Genomic DNA, 22,233 nt, shown 5'->3' with positions numbered 1-22,233 from the left:
TACAAAGTTTATCAAGTCTTACGGGAACGCACGGCAGTTATTAAAATTCAGAACGTCCATTACTTTCCGATGCAGCATTCAATTTTCCATCGAAACATTGCTTAACTCGTCTTCACAGTTACTAAACTCCTCGTCGAGAAAAATCGTTCAATTAACTTTCAATTTACTAAACCTTACCAACAATTATCTCTTCTTTCGATCATCGTACACAGCTCGTCGCGCAAAAATCGTTCGATCAATTTGCACAAATTTTTCAGAGAAAGGTACAAAAGGTACGGCGAGCAGTGAAGTTTCTCTCTGATTCAAAGAGTTAAAAAACAAACGATCGCTTTGTAAGAAAGCAAAGGTAATTACGAACGATAATGTAACAAGGTAGAAATAAAAAGAAGTATTCTCCCGTTCTAGAAACTGTTTTCCGTAATCTTTGGTAATGCGGCTGATCCTCCCTTAAAATCTAAAACGATCCGCGCTTTCTTGATCCCGCGTCGTTTCGCTCTGCAGATTCAGATCCGTCGATCTTCATCTTCTTCTTTTGCTTTTAACAGAATTTCCATTTGGAGAAGTCCATTCGGAAAGAATTTGTCCATTCCTTTGTTTCCTCTCGTCAAGGTGTTATTTCGGGTTGCGATGATCGAGAGAGCGCGATCTTCCCTTCGGTTCTGAATTACAATCTCGGTACGGTTTCGCGAATTATGGTACGGCACAGTTATCTGTATTCAAGCGAGGAAGGATCCACGTGAATCGTGGCGGTTAGGATTCTAGTTTTTGGGGAATGTGATCTCGTGAGGAGGCTGGTCGTCCTCCACCATCCACACGCTTCCGCTTTTGCCGATGTTCAGGATGTGGATCAACGCCTCTGCTACGTGGTCTGGACTGAAAAATTTGTTGCTCTTGTTACAGGTGGATAGGTAATCTTGTTTTCAGATTATTTAGTTATTGTCGTGTCAGTTTTTAGTCGTTTCTTTTGGCAAGAAACGGGTTGGTTTAATTGGAAGTCCTTGTTTCGTGTGTATTTAAATATTACGTGCTCTGGTATTGGGAGATTTGTTATCTTTGTTACCGATGGACAGACTCGTTTGGAGATCGCTTTTAACCTGTTATCGTATGATTTTTTTAGTTGTTTCTTTTGATAAGAAAATCGTGCATTTAGCTGTGCAGGGGTTTAATCGGAGGTCCTTATTTTATGTGTATTTAAATAGGACGTACTCTTTATTGAAGAATTTGTTATTTTTGTTGAAAGTGACAGACTCTTTTTTTTTGGATAATTTGTAAAAATTTGGAGATTGCTTTTAACCTGTTATCCTTCGATTTTTAATGAACAATCATAGGGTTAGCTGTTCAGTGTTTTAATTATTGTCCTCGGTGTTCAGAGTTACACTTTTGTTAGAATTAGATTTAGAATTTTGATTGTAATATGTGTCACATGTTTTACTCAATTTTAAGCAATGTTTTAGTAGTGCACAGTGTTTGCTATTTGCAAGTTTAATAAAAATGACCGAAAAATGTTCCTTTTGCTTCAATCGTATAATCAAGGCATAATTATTACTTTTGCCGATGAAAAACATAAACGGAAGAGTAGTATAACGTGACTGGCGTCGAGTAAGCTCGAAGGACCGAATATCGTATCGATTATAAGCGTATTTATAAAACTGTGACGTACATTTATAATTAATTTCAAAGAGTACAAAAATATCAATCGACAGAATAACATAAAACGAAAGAAAGTTTGCCCTACAATAAAATGCTCAAACAGACGATCGTTGAAAGTGCAAAAAGATTTGTGTCGAACGAAAATTCTAAGATATACAAAAATTGCAAAATTAATTCGGAAATAAATGTTCGATAATTTAGATAATTATTCGAAATATCATGGTTACCTTGGAGCAGCCGAACCTTCAACATCACGACGCCATGCTTCTTGGAATTGAGTACACAGCAGCTTTTTACTGACGTCTGATATCGATTTGCCATCCGCAACTGGGCACAATGCCATCACCTCCACGCCGGTTAAATCCACATGGTATTGGTGCTACAGTCAATTAGAAAAATAGACAATAAAATCCGACGAATAATAATTTCATAAATTAACATCTGTCCGAAAAGGGAAATCTCAACCCTTTGGTGACCACTGGAACATTATACACTCCACTCAAATACTCGAGCAAACATTCGTCCCGATTTAGTACCCATCGCTAACGCTATAATCAGCGAGCGAATATGAAATTCTTAAAAAATGTAATTCAGCGACGAAAGGGTTAAATTGAAACTCGTACCTGTTGATAATAATTTTTGTAAAGGTATCGTACCTTAATATGCTTCAAAGACCAATTGTAAAATGGAACAAGTACACGCACAGTAGTTAACAAATTCTCCACGAATGTTCTTTCTTCTTTCAACTTTGTTGGTTCGAAAAGTGAGAATTTGTAACGGTAATTGCAACTAAACGAACGAGAGATTGTTGAAAGAGGCAATTCGGCCACGAAAGGGTTCAAGGGGAAGTACATCCGAAGATACACGAAGGAAATGAATTTTTTTACAAACTTATTTACCCCAAACGCTCTGGTGAAGCTTACGATTGCCGCCTTGGTGGCGGAGTAAATTGGAACACTTATATAGGGGTTCATGCTGACGTTGCTTCCAATATTAACCACTATTCCACCCTGAGCACCCCTGTTCGTCCCCATAAATTGCTGGGCGAGCAAAGTTCCACGGATCACGCCATTCTGCAATAATTTCAAAGACCTCGGTGCTTTAACGCGTACGGGATAAAAGCAGAAAATTCGGGGGAGAAGAAGGAGGGAAAAAGATAAATACTTACAACGTTCATATCGATTTCTAACTCCCAAAACCGATCGTTCATGACCCCAGCGTTGTTGATAACGATATCGATTTCTCCAAACGTTGCAGCTGTTTTTCGAAACGTATCTGCGAATTGTACGTTTCTTATTTAACTATCGTATCGGTAATCGTGGGTAATCGTCGCAACGTTCTTACCCAAGAATTGTGAATAATCTGTGACGTCACAGGTGCAGAAAATTACACGATCCTTTCCGTAAACCGTGGCCAAACTTTCCACCAGTTTTTTGCCTTCCGCCGGGACAATGTCGCATATGGACACCTGTAAATGAAATTTTGTTGAATTTTTTTTATCGCGCCATTGAGCCCTTTACAATTGCTCGCGAGTGTTTCTCAATAGAACTTTCAGGATTGATTCAGTTCCTCTTTAACATAAAGTCAGTTCTCCATTTTTTGGTAAATTTTGAAAAATGTCTTTTGTCACACTTGTCGACCACATTCTTCGATATTTCGTGTGCAATTTCTTTCACGAGCAATTCGTTAGAAACGACTGGTTAGAGTCGTTAATACGGAATTATTGTTCGGTAGAATTCGGTCAGAGAGGAAGATAAAACTTCTCCGTTAGGGAGCGATCTAAAAATAAGCGAGATATTTTCGAGGCACGAGGCGTTGAATTCATGGAGCGATATACTAAGTCAAGGTTATATCCTTAAGGAGGTTTCGCGAAATATAACTACGAGAGTCTCTCCTTAATACCCTATTAATGCCGCATTTTTATAGTTGGTACGTGGTTGTAGGGTAAACCCGTGTAGCAACACCACTTTCCCTAATGAAAATAACGCTCTAAAGATTTCATTGGCTCTCTTACACCGTCTTCGTCCAAAAGTATAACGTCCTTTTCTCCATACTTTCGCTCCTAGATTCGACACACTTTTTTCTCTATAATTTAACACGTTTAAAGGGACAGATGAGAAAAATTAAAAAACATATCTTTCGCTTGGAGTGGCTGAAAAGTTGAAGCAAAAATACAGAAAGTTTAAGAGAGGAACGTTTTACTTTTTAATTAATTTTAAAGTAACTTGAGATCGTTCGCCTGGGAAACTTACCTTCGCACCTTCTTTCAATAATTGCATGGCACACGATCTACCAATACCGGAAGCGGCGCCCGTCACCAGGGCAACTCGCCCTTTTACGTCCATCTTCCTTACTCCCTCGTCAATTTCCCGTCTGTAATCGAAAGAAATATTGCTCTGTGAATTTTTCGTTTGTTCACTTCTGTGCGGAAAGGTTCGACACATTTTACGAATTTTCTAACACGTCGAAGATATCGTTTAAGAATATTCTGCAATCGTACTGTACTCATCGAACGTAGAGAAACTTTGATACACTTCAGTTCTTACTATAATTCCAAAAAACTGACCAAAAGTGAACAATTTTATTTAGTAATATCTCAACCAAAGAAGCTGACTAAAGTCAAATATTTCATTTAAAAGTCCTGTCTATTATGAAAGCTTGAATCATTTAATAATAATTCTTTTATCAATTAACTCGCGGTGCTTGTTTTCTTAGAAAATGAAACACCGAATGCCTATTATTCCCAGTAATACTAAATAAATTCGAAACAGAGATTAACCATAAACGTGGGACATTTGATCCAACGAGTTCTTCAACGACTAAAAGTCTCTAAAAACTCTGTAACTTCTTTAAACATTCCAAATAAGATTCCACTATCCAAGAATGTTTCTTTAAAAGGAGTAAAAAATAATCGACCCACGTTTACGTAGTAAGGGTTAAACCGTTCCGGCGATTCAGTTCTCCTTTGGAAACCGCTCGTAGAACCGCGTGCAAACGACTTCCGGTCTGCTGCGACGTGTGATCGGTCACATGTGCCAAATCGAATTTCACCGTCTCGTTCGAACCATTTTGTATATGTATACCCGACTTGCCAGCGTCCGATGGTGATGCTCTTTCGGAAATAAAGCGGCGTGACTCAGTGATTCCGCTCGGGACGCGTCGTTTTACCACACGCCTCGACGCTAGACCCCCGTCGTGCTACGTCTAGCGGCTGTCTTGCATGAGAAACCACGTCATCGGGAACGAGCTTCTGTATTTTTCATGCGAAACGAAGCTAATACGAGCGAGAGATTCGTAAATTTCGAGATTCACGTTGCACCGGTTGTTCGTTGTCAAAGGATACAGTGAAAGATGATTATACTTCGTTTACAATAGGAATAATTAATTAAACGATATTTAACGACGATTGCAATGATAATTAATTTAACGGGTTTGTGGTAGTTGGTGTTTAATTTTTGAATTATGTCATTTCTACGTGTCGAGGATGATGGAAGATGAATATGATAGCGATAAGTTGATCCTGATTTTGATATATGTACATACAGTGGAGGACAAAAGTATTCATACACCGTATAAAATGGAATAACTTTTTTAAAATTGTGCCAAACGACTTGAGTTTTTTTGAGAAGTTAGAAAGATTAGTTTACTAGATGACGTGTGAAAAAATTTTTGAGAAAACTGCAATTAGTCGGAATCGCGAAGAAAATAGCGAACTTTTTTATCTGAGCACGTAATGAAAATGTAAAAAATACGTTTTGTAGATCTATGTTAATTATACACACGCTGAAAATTTCATCGAAATCGGTTAACGTTGCTATGAGCTACAAACGGTTAAAGATTGTGAAAATCGCACTATTTCACGACTTTCAGCCTGGAACTGTAATAAATCTGCAGATTCTTACATCTTTCGATGCCTGTCGCTTGTAGACGGAGAGTCTACCGATTTCGATGAAATTTTCAGCATGTGTATAATTGACATAAATCTACAAGACGTATGTTTTAAATTTTCGTTACAAGCTCAGGTAAAAAAGTTGTAAAAACGACCTTCGCTATTTTCTTGCTCTGACTAATTGCAGTTTTTTCAAAAATTCTTTTGCACGTCATCTAGTAAACTAATCTTTCCAACTTCTCAAACAAAATTCAAGTCGTTTGGCCCAATTTTAAAAAAGTTATTCCATTTTATACAGTGTATGAATACTTTTGTCCTCCACTGTATGTATCTTGGTATAGGTAAAATGCATTTGTTCAGAGTTCTTCCACGAATCATAGATTTGATCTTTTTCACGTAATTTACATAATGGAAATGCGTTCTGTTAATTGGCATTCTAGCATGGCGGGGCCTATCACGACCACGAAACACGAACGATCATCAATACCATTCGTACGTGAACTCTGAAAAACTGCACGAATGCAAGAAGAAGTGCGGGACAAGTTAAATACACGTTGAATGCAAGAAGAAAGCTCGTAAATACGTTTAAACAAGTGTAGAGGAAATGTCTATTTGAAAATACGCCCGAAATTTCAGCTAATCAGTGCACTCACTCTCAGTGCAGATTAGAAAACGCCTAAACAGAAACTACTAGCTGAAGAAAATTTCTCTCTAATGATCTAACAGTAGATGTGACGTATGTAAATCTCGTAATAAAAGAAGAAACTCTCTCACGTCGTCACATTCCCTCAAGATTCACACGTAACTCAATGCAACGCGGAAACGCAAAGACCAAAAAATAAAAATGGCATAAACGCACAAAGTTTCATTACGATCTCAGTCGATGAAATAAAAAAATTCACCGCATTCCCTCAAAATTTCCACGTCGCTCGATGCAACGCGAGGACACAAAAACCAAAGAAGAAACGACACAAACACGCAGCCTATCGAGAAATACAGAATTTCCTCACGTTTACCACGATCTCAGTCGATGAAATAAAAAATTCACCGCATTCCCTCAAAATTTCCACGTCGCTCGATGCAACGCGAGAACGCAACACTGAGAAACAGCATAAACACGCGGAGCAAAAGATACCCGCAGCTCTAAACAGAAAGAGAGAGAGAGAGCAGACAGGACAGCGTCGAGGAAGAGGATTTGACGCGGTCGGGTGTAGTGGTGGATTTCAAACGCCCCGCTGTCTGAATCACCCTCTCGCCAGAACGAAACAGCATCACGCAGCTTCGTTTAATATTGCAGCCAGCGTGACACTGTCTCTGGCAGTCAGTGTGTCTGGCAGCCGTAGATAAACCGGCGGACACGTTTCGCACGGTGAGCATCAAAAAGGGCCGATCTAAAAAATTCACGACGCCTCGATCGCTCGATAGAGCCGGCTCGAGGAAACGCCGACAGAGTTGCTGCCTCTGCTGCTGCTTCTAGCTGGCACGCACCTCTCCACTTCCACCTACGTTCCTCCTCGAAAACACTCGACCACCATTAAGCCTCGAGTTCCCACCCCCACACTCACGTACACACACCCTCCTCCCTTTTTCCCTCTTTCCGTGAAAGTCGAGCAGTCCTGTGAAAAAAATCCCCGACGTAGAGAGCCACGTCTGCAGGAGAGCCATAAAGAAGCCAGCCCCGCGGCCATCGAGTGGCTTCGAGAAAGTAGCTTTGAATATTCTTGAATTCTTCGAGTGCGCCTATCACGTTGGAATTTCAACGTTTGCGCGATAGGGGAAGAGATGTGTCTGTGGAATTTCGCTTTTGCCGGGGTTCAGGTGTGAATGACAGTGTGGCGGGTTAACCCTTTTCTCGGTCCGAATGGAGTACAGTTAGGCTGCACTCGTTTGGTCACTGTAGTTTGCCTCTGTTTCAGTATTTCAGCGTTGTTTATAGTAGTAGTTTGAAAATAGTAAGTTCCATGAAAAAATGGAATGGTATATCTGAAAGGCTTTGTTTCAAAATTTCAGCGTGATATCAGTTACAAAATAGTAAGTCTCGGAGTAATATTGATGCACGAAAGAATAATTTATTAGCGTTTATAATTTAGGATTTATCATTGTACATCTGAAGGCCTTTATTTCAAAATTTCACCCTGACATTAATTCTAAAATATTCAGTTTTTAACCGTACGATATCCGAAGGCAAAATTTTCTGTCGCGTCAGACTCGATAATAAGACCGCAAAGGGTTGAAGTCCCTTCTTGGCTTTTGTTTCCCCGTCTTTTGCGTTGGTTTGGTGTTTGTATCGGTGGTCATGATTGAGGGAAGTTTGGATTTAGTTTCAGGGGTGATTTAACCGTTGCAGGAAATAGGAAGAATTGATTGGGCAAAGTGTGTTTATGAAGCGATAAGGAATAGGAGGATGTTTGCTTTGGTAAACCATAAGTTGCATTCGACGTAGTGTGATAAATTGAATATTTGAAAAGCTCTCTTCTGTAATATAACAGCATAATGTAGAGAAGTAGAGATAAGATAAAAGGATGAAAATTATATTCATCGAAGGTACGGATTTAAATAACGCAGATAGTACAGTGTCTAATTTTTTAAAAACAAAATTGTCAATTCGCGAGAATAATTTACGAAGCGAAAATTTTTGGAAGCAATTATTTTTTTAGAGCAATGCTTCAATTTGGTTTAAATACACTTCGCCAGAACCATTGAAGCTTCCATTGTGAACTTTTTTGCGAATGATTTTTCCGAATGTCTGCTCGACATTTGCTCGTAAGTGGAACCACCCCCATAATCTCTGTTTATCCTCTTCAAGATACACGCTCATTCTAAAAACCTCGCTTCCTAAACATAGCACTTACGTTCCACTCGAGAAATCTCATACTTCAGATTTCACGCCTTCGAATAACCATCAAAAATACACAAAAAATTACCATTTTCACGGGGGAAAAGGATTTTCCTCTGTTCCGAGGAAACAATATATGCAAATAGTGTTTGAACCAAGTATATACCAGTTTTGCTACTTTGTCACGAACGAAATATTCCTCTGACAAAAACCACGAAAGAAAATTCAGTAGTACGAGTAAATCATAGTGAGAGGTTCCGCAAAATTCATCCCCTACTTCTATTACTCGAAGCTTTGCAACAGGAATTTTTGATAATAAACAAAACCGCGATACGACGTTCTTTAAAATTCATTCGTGAACATTCAGGAGTGTAAAATCACTTCAACGAGGCATTTGAAAAAATGCCTCTTCTGTCATTTTTAAACCCCTAGGCAGTAAAATGAGGCTATATAAATTCATTCTACTTCCGTATTCAAAACTCAGCAATGCAAACTACTCTTGTAAACCAAACTCCATCCTCCGCTTCGAACATCCTAATAATAGAAACTACTCGCGACGAGATTTCCAGTAAAATACGTTCTGTTGTGCCATTTTTTTAACCCCGAAGCCACGAAACTTAACACTTGAAGCTCGTCGTACTACGACTTCCTCCAAGCTCCGTCCTCCACTTCAAACTTCCTAATAATAGAAATTACTCACGAGAAGATTTCCAGCGAAACGCATTCCGTAGTGCCATTTTTTAACCCCGAAGGCACAAAAGCTAGCAGTAAAAGTGCATTATACTAAACCTTTCTCTGCTTCGAACATAGAAACGGTAAAACTTACTCCCGAGTAAGAATTTCCAGTGAAATGCATTCCCTAGTGCCATTTTTTAACTCCAAAGCCACAAAAGCTAGCACTGAAAAACGTAGAAATAATACAGATTACTCGTGACTAAGAATTTCAATGAAATGCATTTCCTGGTGCCATTTTTTAACCCTGAAACCGCAAACAAATGATCATACTAACCCTTCCTCCACTTCAAACATAGAAATACATCGTACAAATTACTCGTGGCTAAACATTTCCAGTAAAACGCATTCCCTAGTGCCATTTTTCAACCCTCGAACCCCAAGACCTGACGCTAAAACCTCCTCACACAAAACCCTTCCCTGGAACGCAGAAATACTAAAAATTACACGCCTAGGAATTTCAACAAAACCCATTAGTGCCATTTTTCACCCTCGAATCCACCAAACTACCAACAAGTTCTCCAACCTGCGTCAGCTCAACGCTACAACATCCCGCTCTACCAAAACTGTCTCTAAAATCTCCCCTCGTCCACCTGCGTCCTTCCCTTTCCTCCTCTTCTCGAAAAAAAGACCCTGCACTCAGCTCCGTCGTACCTTGCACTTGGAGTCCTTCCCTCGGCGAATCAGGCGTCCCGCAACAGGCAGACCGCGTCGAAAGCGAAACGACCGGTCGAACTATGGCGACGGGGTGCGCGCTTCAACGTGTCCGTGTATACGTATGCGTGCGTGTGTGTGTGTGTGTGCGTGCACCGGCGCGTGTCTCTCGCGAGCTGGCTTCCCCGACAAGGTGTGGTTGACGGCCGCGAACGCACTGGCTCGCCGTGCTTCGCCGTCTTTCACTGCCTCCCAGTGAACGCACACACCCCACGGTGGCTCGATATTGATTGGCGGCGGCCCTGTACCACGTGACATTTACGTGGACGCGCGTACGCACGCCTCTGCGCTATCTCTCGCTCTCTTCCTGCCTGGCTGGCTCTGCTCTGCGTGTGTGGCGGAGGCACGCGTGCATGCGTCAGCCCTCCTCGCCCTCGCAGCCCTTAACCTTCGGCCATGGCTTTTTGTTTCGTGGCCCCGATACCGCTGGACACGCTTTCGATCGACCCCGCCCTACCTCGGCCGTGTGATCGACGATTCGGAGATCGAGGAATTAGCGTGTTTCTTTTGTTCGGTGTTTGGAAAGGATTGTTTGGGTGGGAAGATGGGGTGATGGATTTTGGGTGTTGGGTTTAGGTGGAGTGTACGGTGGTTGGGTTAGAAGGTTAGGGTGGATTGGATCGTTGTTTCTTTTCGTGGGGTAGGTGATGGGTGATTGGGGTGGGATTTATTGTTGAGAAGGAGAATTGAGGTCGTGGGTTGGTTTTTTGTTTCTGTCTTTAATGTTAGGAATGTTTATTTCGAGAGGGGTAGGAGTTGGTTTGTTGGGAAAAGATAGTGAGTTAATTTTGTTTTAGTGGCAAGTAGACAGCGTTTTTATGATTTTTGAGTGTAACGTTGAAACGAGGATTTTTTCACTTGTGCATTTTACCAGGATAAATATTAAAAATTCTATTGCAATATTGCGACAGGCGAGGTATGATCGAGTAGCTTAATTTTGAATAAAATCGTTGATTTGCGTACTTATATTAATACGCGCGAACTCGAATCGTCTCTTAGAAAGATTATTGAAAGGTATAGAAAAATATAAGTGCACAACCTTGCATCTCCCAATTAAGTTCAGATCGAATTATCGTAGCGAAGATTAAGTTGCATCGTTCTCTTCCTCGTTCTCCACTTGGTACTCTATCAATGCCTCGAATTGTTATTCTATAAAATAAAGACGGAAGATCGACGTTTTGAGAGGTACTGTTTTGTATTCGTCCGCTACGCCTCTCGTTTGGGGTGCGCTGCGTGTGATTGCAAGGGGTTGATTAAGCGTTTGGGGTTGTAGCTGGTGTTTTCATACTGGCTTTTTAATTTTCGGGTGGGAAGGATGTCGGAGGGAACTCGTGCAAATACCTCAGCAAGGGGAAATTCATTGTTACAATATTCGTTTGAATCATTATTTACAGACTAATTAAATTGCAGCAAGTGTTATATTTGTACACGTAACGTTTTTCCATATTATTGGAAATATGAGAAATATTCCAGGTGGACAAACTGTACGCCTAATGAATCTCCTACACATATAATACCGGTCACAAATGACCCAACTTCGAACTAATAGAGAAAAATTTTAAAAAGACATTTTCTCTAACCTTTCTAAATAAAACAATTCATTAACCCTTTCACGACCCGTGAGAGATATGCGTATTATATGTTGAGTATTCAGACAAATCCACTTTCCTGACCTTTCTAAATAAACACAATCCTTTAATCCTTTCGTGACCAGTGAGAGATGTGTGTATTATATGTTGAGTATTTAAACAAATCCACTTTTTTCACCTTCCTAGATAGACGTAATTCTTTAACCCTTTCTTAACCAATGAGACACACGTGTACTGTATGTTGAGTGTTCGACCGTACCGAGGACTCGAACAATGGAGCCCTACCATATTCACCAATAGTATATTTTCCGTAAAATTGCTCTCTCTCCTCGCCATCAGCAAATTGTTTTATTACCTTCGAAAGTCGAATACCCTACATCTGGACACCACATGCACCACACTCATAAAGCACCTTCCGACCTCAGGATTTTCCCATCCCCTAATATAACTATTTTAGCAACAATTTCCCCACTTCGACTCCACCAGACAAATCCTACCACACGGCCCAAACACCAATCAACCGATACTCCCACCATTGAGACATCACGAAAAATAAAAAGTAATAGTCACCACCAATCAGCCAGTATTTGTCGATCGTGCAAACCATATATTCTCTTTTTCATCCACCACAGTCTCATCTACAAATTTAAACAGCACTCGTACCATTAGTTTGCCGCGAGAGCAGTTTCGTGAATTCTTTGCGCACCGGTCAACTCAAGCATCGCGTCGCGAAGTTCGCAAATCACGAACATTGAGTATTTAAACAAATCCACTTTTTTGACCTTCTCAAATAGACGTAATCCTTTAATCCTTTCGCGGCCAGTGGGACACGTAAATCCCACTTGACTATCCGCACAAAAATTAATCTCCGCTACAAACGCGACGATCCCCCCAAAAAGTAACAAAAATTTCTAATAAAAATATAGGAATATAGACCATGTATGAGGACACACAAACTAGAGTTCACTAAGAAAATCACCTTTTTCCAACCTCGTAATATTCCTTCACACCTTCTTCTCTCTTATCTCCAATTAATTCCCATACTATCGGTCGGAATCTCGCCGAGAATCGAGGATCCTCGTCGACCTCGATCGCGCGTACCGTCAGTTGAAAGTCTCGGCGTTCCTCTGTCATGGCCGCGACTCTCCGGAGTGTCGGGGCTCGCATCGCTAACCATAACGAATACGGAGCGGAGGACGAAGAAGAAGAGGAGGAACGTGTCGCGGAACGCGGTGGAAAGGTCGGGGCACACGGTGTCCAGCGACGCGGGGATCGCGTGGCTCGACCGCGAGGCGATAGACGGCCGCGGCAGGATCAAGTTTCGAAAGTTGTCACGCAGCCGAATGTCGCGGCCGCCGTTTCCTCCGGCAAGCTAAAGCACTGCGTCAGAAAGCAACCGGCCAAAGTCAGGAAATGCATGTGCCTGCCGTCCAATTACGCCCTCGTTGAATTCCCCGTGGTCTGGTCGGAGCTTAGGTCTGTCATCCTGAATCCCTTCCCTCCTTCTCTCCCTTCTCTCTCTCTCTCTCTCACTGTCGTACTCTGCGATAGGATGTTTTAATTACGCGAACGTGAACGTCTGGCTCGATGTGTGCTTGTAGAACTGATTCATAAATTGACAGATTTAATGCTAGGAGTGGATATACGTGTCTGTGTTAGATTGTTCTTGAATTTGTGCACGTTAACGTTGAGATTTTCATGGTTTATTGCGGACTTTGGCGCATTTATGGAGAATTTGAAGGCACTAAAGTAGACAGAATAAACTCAAAATATAGTACTCGTAATTTTTGATTATATTCATAAAAATATGAATTTGCATAAAAATCCGCATCCACAGAAAATCTAAAGGTACAGCGTTGCACAGAACGCAGGTAATATGAAAAAATATACAAATTACAGTGCTTTTTATAATACCTGGTAGGTGAAATAATTTTCTAGCAAAGTTCTACTTTCTTTACTATATTCCCAAAAATATAAATTTGCATAAAAATTCCTCGTCTAGTCGTGAGTTTCTGGCGATAGATTTTTATTGCGTAGTCGGTGAAAATGGTACTTTATTCGTGTAGTAGAATATACAGAAACGATATACCGAGGTTGTAAGAAACAGCAGATTAGGGAGAGGCAAGGGAAAAAATTGTGTGTTTTAATCCTTAACAGCTTCATTTTTGCCAATATGGAAATTGGTATCGGGCAGGAAAAGATGAAGGCTACCGTATAATTTCACTGAAATTTTAAAACGGCACACAGCCCTGGGTGTTGCTGCATTAATTACTATCGCCGCTTAACCTTTGATTTACAACTTCGCTATATTACTTCCGCAGACTATACCTCGTAATCTCTTGTCTTATAAATTCAAAGCAAAGCTTTATCGAGGCTTAAAATGAAATTGTAGCATAAGTACCTCTGCAACCTGCTTCTAGAGTGTCTTAATCCCAATTTGTGTCCACGAGTGAGATTACGTTACGAGGGAGTTCAAAGTTAAAGTTACTTAAAAATAAGAAAACGAGGCAATTCGCGTCGGACAAATTAAGATCTACATCGTTTCTACCGAAAATGAGAAGACTCTTCTCTACATCGGTACACGTCGATATTTCAGAGCAAACCAGCAGCTGTGCGACGGTGCAATCAGATGTGCCAGAGGCCACGTTATCCCAGTGCATCGTGCCATTCTGTCTGCAGTCAGTCCGTACTTCAAGGCTCTTTTTACCAACAGCCTGAAAGGCGGGAAAACAGAGATCACGGAGGTCGCGATCGATCCGGTCCCCGGCGAAATTTTCAGTTTGATCCTCGATTACGCTTACACCGGCACCTGCAACGTCCACGCTGAAAACGTCGAGCAACTTTTACCACTGGCCGATCAATTCGAGGTCCTCGGTGTCGTACAGCTCTGCTGTCAGTTCTTGCTCGAGGAACTTCGACCGGAGAATTGTCTAGGTAAAGCATCGTTACGCTTAACGAAAAGTTTGCCGGTAAATTTCTTACACCTTGTGTAAAAATACAGATTTTTCATCTTGTTCGTTGCTTCGAAATGAGCAATTATTAAAGAGAGATTCCCTCACGTTCGTTCTTTACGCACATTTCGTCGGTATCTCTCGCTTATTTGATCTTTTCTCGTGACTTTGGAAAAATGAATTTTTAATTTGAAAAGATGAGGAACTTAAATTTTCTAATTTCTATGTAACAGTGATTGTTACTGTTAATTAAACCGTGTCGCTATGATTAAATTTTTATGGTAATAATTTATGCTCGTTACCGAACACACTACCACGCGTAATTAACGTAAACCGCGTGATTCCTGGTGGCGCGATAATTTCGCGATAATTTCATCCCTTAGGCATCTTTAAATTCGCTCGGCACTATTTCTGCCGCGACCTGGAAAAGAAGGGCCGGAAATACATTCGCCATCACTTTAAGCGGATACTGCAAGAGAGCTCGGAATTCAAAGAGCTGACAAGCAAGGAACTCGAGGCGATTCTACGTGACGACGAGTTGAACGTTAAAAACGAGGAAATAGTTTTCGAGGCCGTTAAAACCTGGCTCGAGTATAACGCGGAAGAAAGGAGGGCCTATTTGCCTAGGCTCTTGAAATGTGTGCGCTACGGTTTGATGAGCTACAACTTCTTCGCGAACAATGTTCTGGCGTGGAAGATCATCAAGAACGACGAAGTGAGTGTCTTCGCTGCAATCGATCGTCGGCCAAACAGAAATGGAACTTTTTTCTTTCTATTCCCGTTTAACACGCTTGCTGTTTGCACTTTGCTTCGTGAAACAGGTCGCCTAATTATCTTCTATAGCTACGGATGTGGCAGAAAATGTTCATACGTAATTTAGACGATTTCGAAGGGTGAAACGAAGGAGGGAAAATAATTTGTTTGATGGAAGAAATGGTGAAAAATGAAGTCGAAAGTATGCGGTGGTCCTTGAAAAACCTTGGAGATAACGTCGATCGTAGTACTTGCCTCAATTATCCTTTTTGATGTCCTAACAGAAATAATTCAGGTGTTCTGTTTCCCGTGACTCATCTTGTGTAGTAATTCTGAGGAAGACACGTTTGTCCGCGATTTTTGCTCTCGAAATAACTTTAGTGATTAGGTCTTAAGTTTGACTCGTTTTATCGCACCTATGAGGTAAAACCAGTATATATTAGATCGTCCCCTAAGTTCGCGTCGAATTTTACAATTTAGATCAATATCTTTAACGAATCCTTCAATTTGAGAAGAAAAACGTAAACGCCTTTTCATTGCCCAATTTTTTTTCTATTTTCTTGTTTTGGCGAGACCATTATGCCCCATCGTTGTAGAGTTTCTCTGGATTTCCATTAACCCTTACGTCAACAGCCACAATCGTCCTCTATTTTATCGTCCAATTTCACTAGTTTCCTGACAACAGAATTCTAAACTTGGGACATGTGCGAAATAGCAATCTTTTACCGGTAAGATCAACTATTTCCAGCGAAAATAATCTGCAAAAGGGTGTACCCATAAGGGTTAAATTCCCATTCTTCGCTTCCGGCACGAATTTACAAGATGACCTAATTATACATACCTCTTCACTTCCCAACAAAAAAACTTACACGCTCACCCTTTTTTCTTCCCCCCGGTTCCTACTTTCAAGCTGTGCCAACAAGTGTTAGCTCCCGCTGACCAGTGTCTAAAGGAGCAACAAGCGAAGCAGGGAGGCGGCGAGATCGGTCTGAAGAACCCTCTGGCCAAGCCACGTATCCCCTACGAGATCCTGTTCGCGATCGGCGGTTGGAGTGCCGGTTCTCCGACGAATTTCGTCGAGACCTACGACACAAGGTGCTCGAAACTTTCCTTCGACCGCAGACACGGTTTCTCCTATTTAAACCTCCTATAAACGATTCATTCTATACATATGTAACATCGAGTGTCGCGGTGTTGATTTCGCGAAAGTCGTGATCAGGCCCCGAGACTCACACAGGGTTCGTGTAATGTGAACTCCAGAGCTGACAGATGGTTTCTATCAGTGAGCACGGATACAACACCGAGGGCTTACCACGGTCTCTGCACCCTGAACAATCTGATCTACATGATCGGCGGCTTCGACGGTAACCAGCACTTCAACACGGTCAGATGCTTCGATCCGGTCACGAAAGAATGGCGAGAGCGGGCCTGCATGTATCACGCAAGGTGTTACGTCAGCGTTTGCACTCACGGTTAGTTCGCACTCACCTTCTTCGTCTTTCACTCTTTTTTTTCTTTCGGGACGATGAACTCGCGTGTGCAGGTGAGAGAACGATTCGCGTGATCGGTGGAGCTTTGTGTGTGGACTTGTGGGAAATTGAGGTTTCTTCCTTGATACGCGGTGTATAGTCGGTGGAAGAGATATTAGATTTATGTGTTTGAGAGTGTCGATAAGGGAATTAGTGGGCAGTTGAGAAGATTGGGGATTGAAATCTCAGAGTCACTTAGTTTTGGTTCTGTACCAATCGGGGAACGTAAAAATTTGTGCGGGTATTTAAGGAGGACGATGACTCTGAGGCATCTAAAATTAAGGAGTTAATAGTTTGGGAATTCTTTTCATAGTGACATTTCTATTTTTGAAAAATTAGAGGACGAAGTTGAAAGTTAGGTTTACATCCTCTGAAAAAATTGAGGCTTTTCGTTTAGCAATTACCTGTGAAAAAAATTCCCAAACTTTCACCTATTTTTACTGCTTAATTCACCACTTCGCTACATTTCTTCCACCGACTATACACTCGTGGCGAAAAATTCGAGACCACTTTGCGTTGCGATGAATGCAACGATTCCTTGAGTGAAAAATAATTCACTGTTGAACCAGTAATGTCAACGAACAAAAATTTGTGGTCAACAAAGTACACATTCAGAGAAAACGTTCGATCTCAAGTCGACGAACTTTCACAACACAATCTGGGAAGTTGAAATTTTGATATCGCCTAATTTACATAAAAACTTCGAGCCCTCTTATCCCGTAAGATCAGAAGTTACACTCGTGGCAGGAATTAAGTTTTAGACGTGACAGTCGCAAGTTACGTTCCAGATAAAATAAAATTACAACCCTGAGTTTGGTATTTAACTTGGGTATAAGGCGGAGGAATGTCCAACGCGAATTACGTACGATATCTCGATCTTCTTCGTTTATTGTAGTATATTTCAGCTATGAATAGTTAACTCGGAGAGATACGGTGACTAAAATACGTTAAAAAGTGATCAAATTATACGTTGTATTTAAGTAAGACGCTTGTAGGTAAAGGGCTGAGAGTGCTATATTATGAATACATTAGCTTGCACTTGGGATATAACGAATCTGTGTAAATTTTGAAGTAATGTTCGTATTTAGGAAGTGTTTTTACACGTGAAAAGATTGCAATGCGGAAGTTTGTGATAGGAAACAAGTATAGCGAGTCAGAAGAATTCCCCCCTCGACCCCATTTTCGGATAAGAATGCTACACACTCGATTAGTTCAGTTCCCGTCTGAAATCGTCTCAGTTTAATTTAAACAATTGAAGAATTAAATATAGCACGTCTGTAATTCATTGTACATAGTGAATTTCACTTTGAAATTCAAGATTAGTGACAATTTTAGGAAACCCTAAATCCAAAGATTTACAATCAGCTGTGAAAGCTACGACACAATATTTCTTACGCCCTGTACAATTACACAGTGAAATAATTACTAAACGAATACAGAGTTTCGTGCAAACCATCTTCGCCTAAAATAGAAACACAAAATATAGAATAAAACACAGACAAAATCCTTCGTTAAACTTTATTCCCTCTGTTTGCCATCAAATCACCCCTGTCATCTACCAAAAAGCACCATAACTCAGAAATGACCATGGATCGTTCATTCGTACAAATTTATCACCTTTATAAATTACAGAGAAACATTCTCCGTCCATTTCTCTATCTAATCACTTTCACTACCGTCGTACAACAGAAGACGGACGTTTTCACGCGAAAATCGCCCCTTTTCGTTAAATCGTGACTCATTCGCCATCAGGAGGAAGGATTTACGCTCTCGGCGGGTACAACGGCCGCACGAGAATGAGCTCGGGGGAAAGATACGAACCGCAAAAGAACCAGTGGGAGATGATACCGCCGATGCATCGACAGAGATCGGATGCTAGCTCGGCCGCCTTGCAGGACAAGATTTACATCGTCGGTGGCTTCAACGGCCGCGAAGTTCTCAACTCCGCGGAAGTGTTCGACGTGGAGAGCAATCAGTGGAGCTACATTCATCCGATGATCAATCCGCGATCTGGTGTCTGTTTGGTCGCGTTTCGCGACAGCCTCTACGCCCTGGGCGGCTTCAATGGCTTCATCAGACTTAGTTCCGGTAATTTGATAATCACGCTTAAGATAATCGCGGAAGGGAGTTTGTTCGATTTTTGACACGAGAAATTGGCTGAAATAAGGAGATTCGGAAGCTGGTTACTGCGAACTGCAGTGTAACATTGAGACGAGGGTGAAAATTATGACGTTTGTTTATTTGAGCAAAGGAAATATGAAAAGTTTGTTAAATACGATAACTAGATTGCAGATTTTTATGCAAATTCGTGCTAAAAAGAATGGAAGCTAGATAGGCAATTGTTTTATTCGCTAAATATTGTAACGAGCACTATATTTTCAGTTTGTTTACATATCTTTGCTTATTACATGCATTCTGTGTGTTTTTGTGTCTCGAAATTTAGCACAAAATGCATCATTTTCCGTAAAATAGATTTTCCAAAAAAAAAGTTTACGAAATGACGTGAATTCGCGTCAGCGGCTGTTGAGGTATAGTCGATGGAAGAAATATGGCGAGACAGTGTATTAAAGAGTTACATAGCGTCACAGATCGGCGCAATGCTACTCAAGCTCGTATTTTTACCAGATAGAAAGTGATATCTTGTTTTAGATATCTTGTTAAGGAGTTTTCGAAATTTCAATGTGAATTCACGTCAGCGGCTGTTGAGGTATAGTCGATGGAAGAAATATGGCGAGACAGTGTATTAAAGAGTGAAATAGCGTCGCAGATTGATGCGATGCTACTAAAGGCCGTATTTTTATAAGATACGCTAAGAAAGTGTTAGCTTGTTGCGGTAGGTGTTCTATGCAGAAATTTGTCACTGCACAGTAACGGCTGATTGCACCAGAAATCTGACGCTGCATGGAAATTAATGTCCCGCTACAATATCGATTCTCTGATCTCGCAGGGGAGCGTTACAATCCGAATCATTCGGAGGATTGGCACGAAGTTCCAGAGATGTACAGTCCCCGCAGTAATTTCGCCACGGTCATTCTCGACGACATGATATTCGTCGTTGGAGGTTTCAATGGTAATGCAACAAAATACCTGTTCATGCCCATTACGATATTCTCTAATACGATCGTTCAAATCGACAAATATAATTTCAAGCAAAATTTTTATTTACCAATTATACGTATCGTATTCTATTGCAAATATTTTTCAGAAAAATTTGATTTTCCTACTGGGAGAAAGAATTTAAAATTCTAAACAGAACAATATTTACAGTGAATGTACATTCCATTGAAGAAATATTAGAAAAATTTTCATTTATCAATTGCACGTATTGCATTCTAGAAAAATTTTAGTTTTCGACTTAGAAAAGAATTTAGAATTCCCCATAGAACGATATTTCAAATAAACGTCCATTCCATTGAAGAAGCATATTCCAAAGAATTTCGTCCCCTTCAAAAGGCAAACTAGAAACTAATTACCACATCGACCACTTAATTTGTCTTCCTAAGTCAGATGAAATGACACGTTTCGTCCAAAAGGTACCACGACAATCGCGTACGCGGAATGTTACGACGCAGACAGCAACGAATGGTACGACGCCTCACCGATGAATCTGAATCGAAGTGCCCTAAGTGCCTGCGTTGTCACCGGCCTCGCAAATGCCCGCGACTATTCTTATCACAGCAAAGCTCGAGATCTTGGCCAAGGTTGATAATCAATTCTTTCTTAGCAACAGAGCAGAGAATAGTATATTGCTTACGAAAGTTTTGGTAATTAATTCGTTAATTAGTCACGTTGGTGTTGAAGAGAAAATTTACCCGATACAGGTCAAGCTTCGTCCGAGAATCAAGAGAAAGCCATCCAAAGTGGAGAAGGAGCTGTCGAAGCGAACGCGAGCATTTCCGTTGAGGATGTCGACTGGTGAACATTTCTGAGAATGATTAGGGGTGGCTTGTTGTAGGAACGAGGATGTTGGCAATTATCTAGGATAATTCGTTCAAGAAATTAATATTCGGCGGGTAGAAGATGTAAAACTAGAAAATGTAAAAAAAGATATTTTTTTTTTATTGACGATGAACACGCGAATACTGAGGATACTTGCACCACCATCTTGTTTTAAATATTGCAGGTACAATTGTGCGGAATATACTCTAAATTTGATTACACACTGCGAGAAATATTCAGGAATGAAATGTTCGAAATTTTACTTCCAAAAAAAATTAAATATTCTGTATTTTACCCAGAAAAAGGAAATAATTAAGTATTACATATTTCACTCAGAAAATTGAAATAATTAAATCTCCTATATTTCACTGACATAAAAGCAATAATTAAATATTCCACATTTTACTGACAACAAAGGCGGTAATTAAAATACTCCACATTTCACTGACAAGAAGGCAATAATTAAATTGCATGGTGGTACAAAGTATCGCGAAAGTATTCGTGTTGTTGAAAAGAAGAATGAGTTTAAAACGAAAAAAAAAAGAGGAATATAGCACTGTAAAAAGGTAGAAAATCGACAGCCCAGACCAGGCATTTAGAAAAGAAAAAAGGTACGCATGTGGTAGGTACGAAATATTTTGCACGTTGATCTCTATTTTTTTTTTCTTTTTTATAGCGCCTTTTGCGAGAACAATCGTCGCGTAACGACGTGTTTTAACTGTGATTAGGTCTTTCATATTTTAATCGAAAATCAGTATTTTATAAGTGGGTATTATTTTTCTGTTGAGCTATTTTTTTTTTTTCTCAATTTTTTTAGAAAGCGTACTTGCGTTTCGCGGAATTTTTTTCAGGTTTTCCATATCCGCAAGCGACACACGATTTTATCGATTTGCGTATTAGCAGCTAATTCGCGTATTTTATTACGCCTTTGAAGATTTTTCCCTCGTTCAGATGTGTTTTTTTTATTTTGCCCGAACAATGAAATTTGGCATGAAGATACACTTGCACGGCTCTTCCCCTTTTTTCACTTGTTTTTTAATCATTCACGGCGTCGAAATTTGTTATTTTTTTTATGCAAATGTTTTTCTCTTCTCGTCCCTGCACGTGTATCTCAACGGGAAGGTGATCTTTTCTGATCGAGATCCTGATGTGTGCCTTGGTCTGTTATTTTAATCGAATAAAAGTATACCAATTACGAAATATCTGCCTTCTCTCTTTCTCGCGAATTCGTCTTCAAAGTGATACCTCTCTTTCTTTCAATTTGCACCGCTTGAATTCTCCACCAGCTGATCTAATATGCAGGCTAATTTTTTAGAAACGTTCAAAGTTGATTTTTCTGGTGAAAACAGGGTCTTTTCTCTTCCATGACAATTAGAATTTTTGAAAACATTCGTTTTTGCAAATACCTCGCTAATTACTAAAATTTAGGCAAACAAAGCTTAATACTTTCTTATAAAAAATCTATGAAACACTTTTCTCTAGAAAACATGGACAAATTATGTCACTCATCCTGATTAATGCTTCGATTATTAATTAGATTAAGCAATTTTGGTGAAAACACTTTGGAGTACGAAATTCCTAATCGTTAATGCTAGAATGCTAATGCTACTAATTTGTAGATGCATCTGATCTAAAGTTCACTCGTTATTTA

The 22,233-nt window shown here is 40.3% G+C and overlaps 2 protein-coding genes across 2 annotated transcripts; one reads left to right on the top strand and one right to left on the bottom strand.

Annotated features, from left to right (window-relative positions):
* Nucleotides 1–751: 751 nt before the first annotated feature.
* LOC108575619 (15-hydroxyprostaglandin dehydrogenase [NAD(+)]-like) lies at nt 752–9,964 on the bottom strand. The gene is made up of 7 exons (XM_017938456.1): nt 9,762–9,964; nt 3,903–4,023; nt 2,995–3,118; nt 2,819–2,925; nt 2,550–2,723; nt 1,878–2,029; nt 752–873 (listed from the first exon to the last, which is right to left on the bottom strand). Exons 2-7 carry the CDS (start codon nt 3,993–3,995, stop codon nt 759–761), a joined length of 765 nt encoding a protein of 254 aa, XP_017793945.1. The 5' UTR covers nt 3,996–4,023; nt 9,762–9,964; the 3' UTR covers nt 752–758.
* A 2,383-nt stretch (nt 9,965–12,347) lies between these two features.
* LOC108575540 (kelch-like protein 10) lies at nt 12,348–20,562 on the top strand. The gene is given in 11 exon segments (XM_017938361.1): nt 12,348–12,371; nt 12,601–12,760; nt 12,763–12,886; nt 14,007–14,344; nt 14,745–15,076; nt 16,025–16,209; nt 16,375–16,586; nt 18,396–18,731; nt 19,591–19,713; nt 20,177–20,344; nt 20,465–20,562. Coding segments are annotated over 11 exon segments (2,100 nt in total).
* Nucleotides 20,563–22,233: the final 1,671 nt, after the last annotated feature.

This window comes from Habropoda laboriosa, unplaced genomic scaffold (assembly GCF_001263275.1).
Source record: "Habropoda laboriosa isolate 0110345459 unplaced genomic scaffold, ASM126327v1 scaffold186, whole genome shotgun sequence".
NCBI lineage: Eukaryota > Metazoa > Arthropoda > Insecta > Hymenoptera > Apidae > Habropoda > Habropoda laboriosa.
The sequence above is the reverse complement of the archived record's forward strand: the minus strand, read 5'-3'. Positions and strand labels throughout refer to the sequence as shown.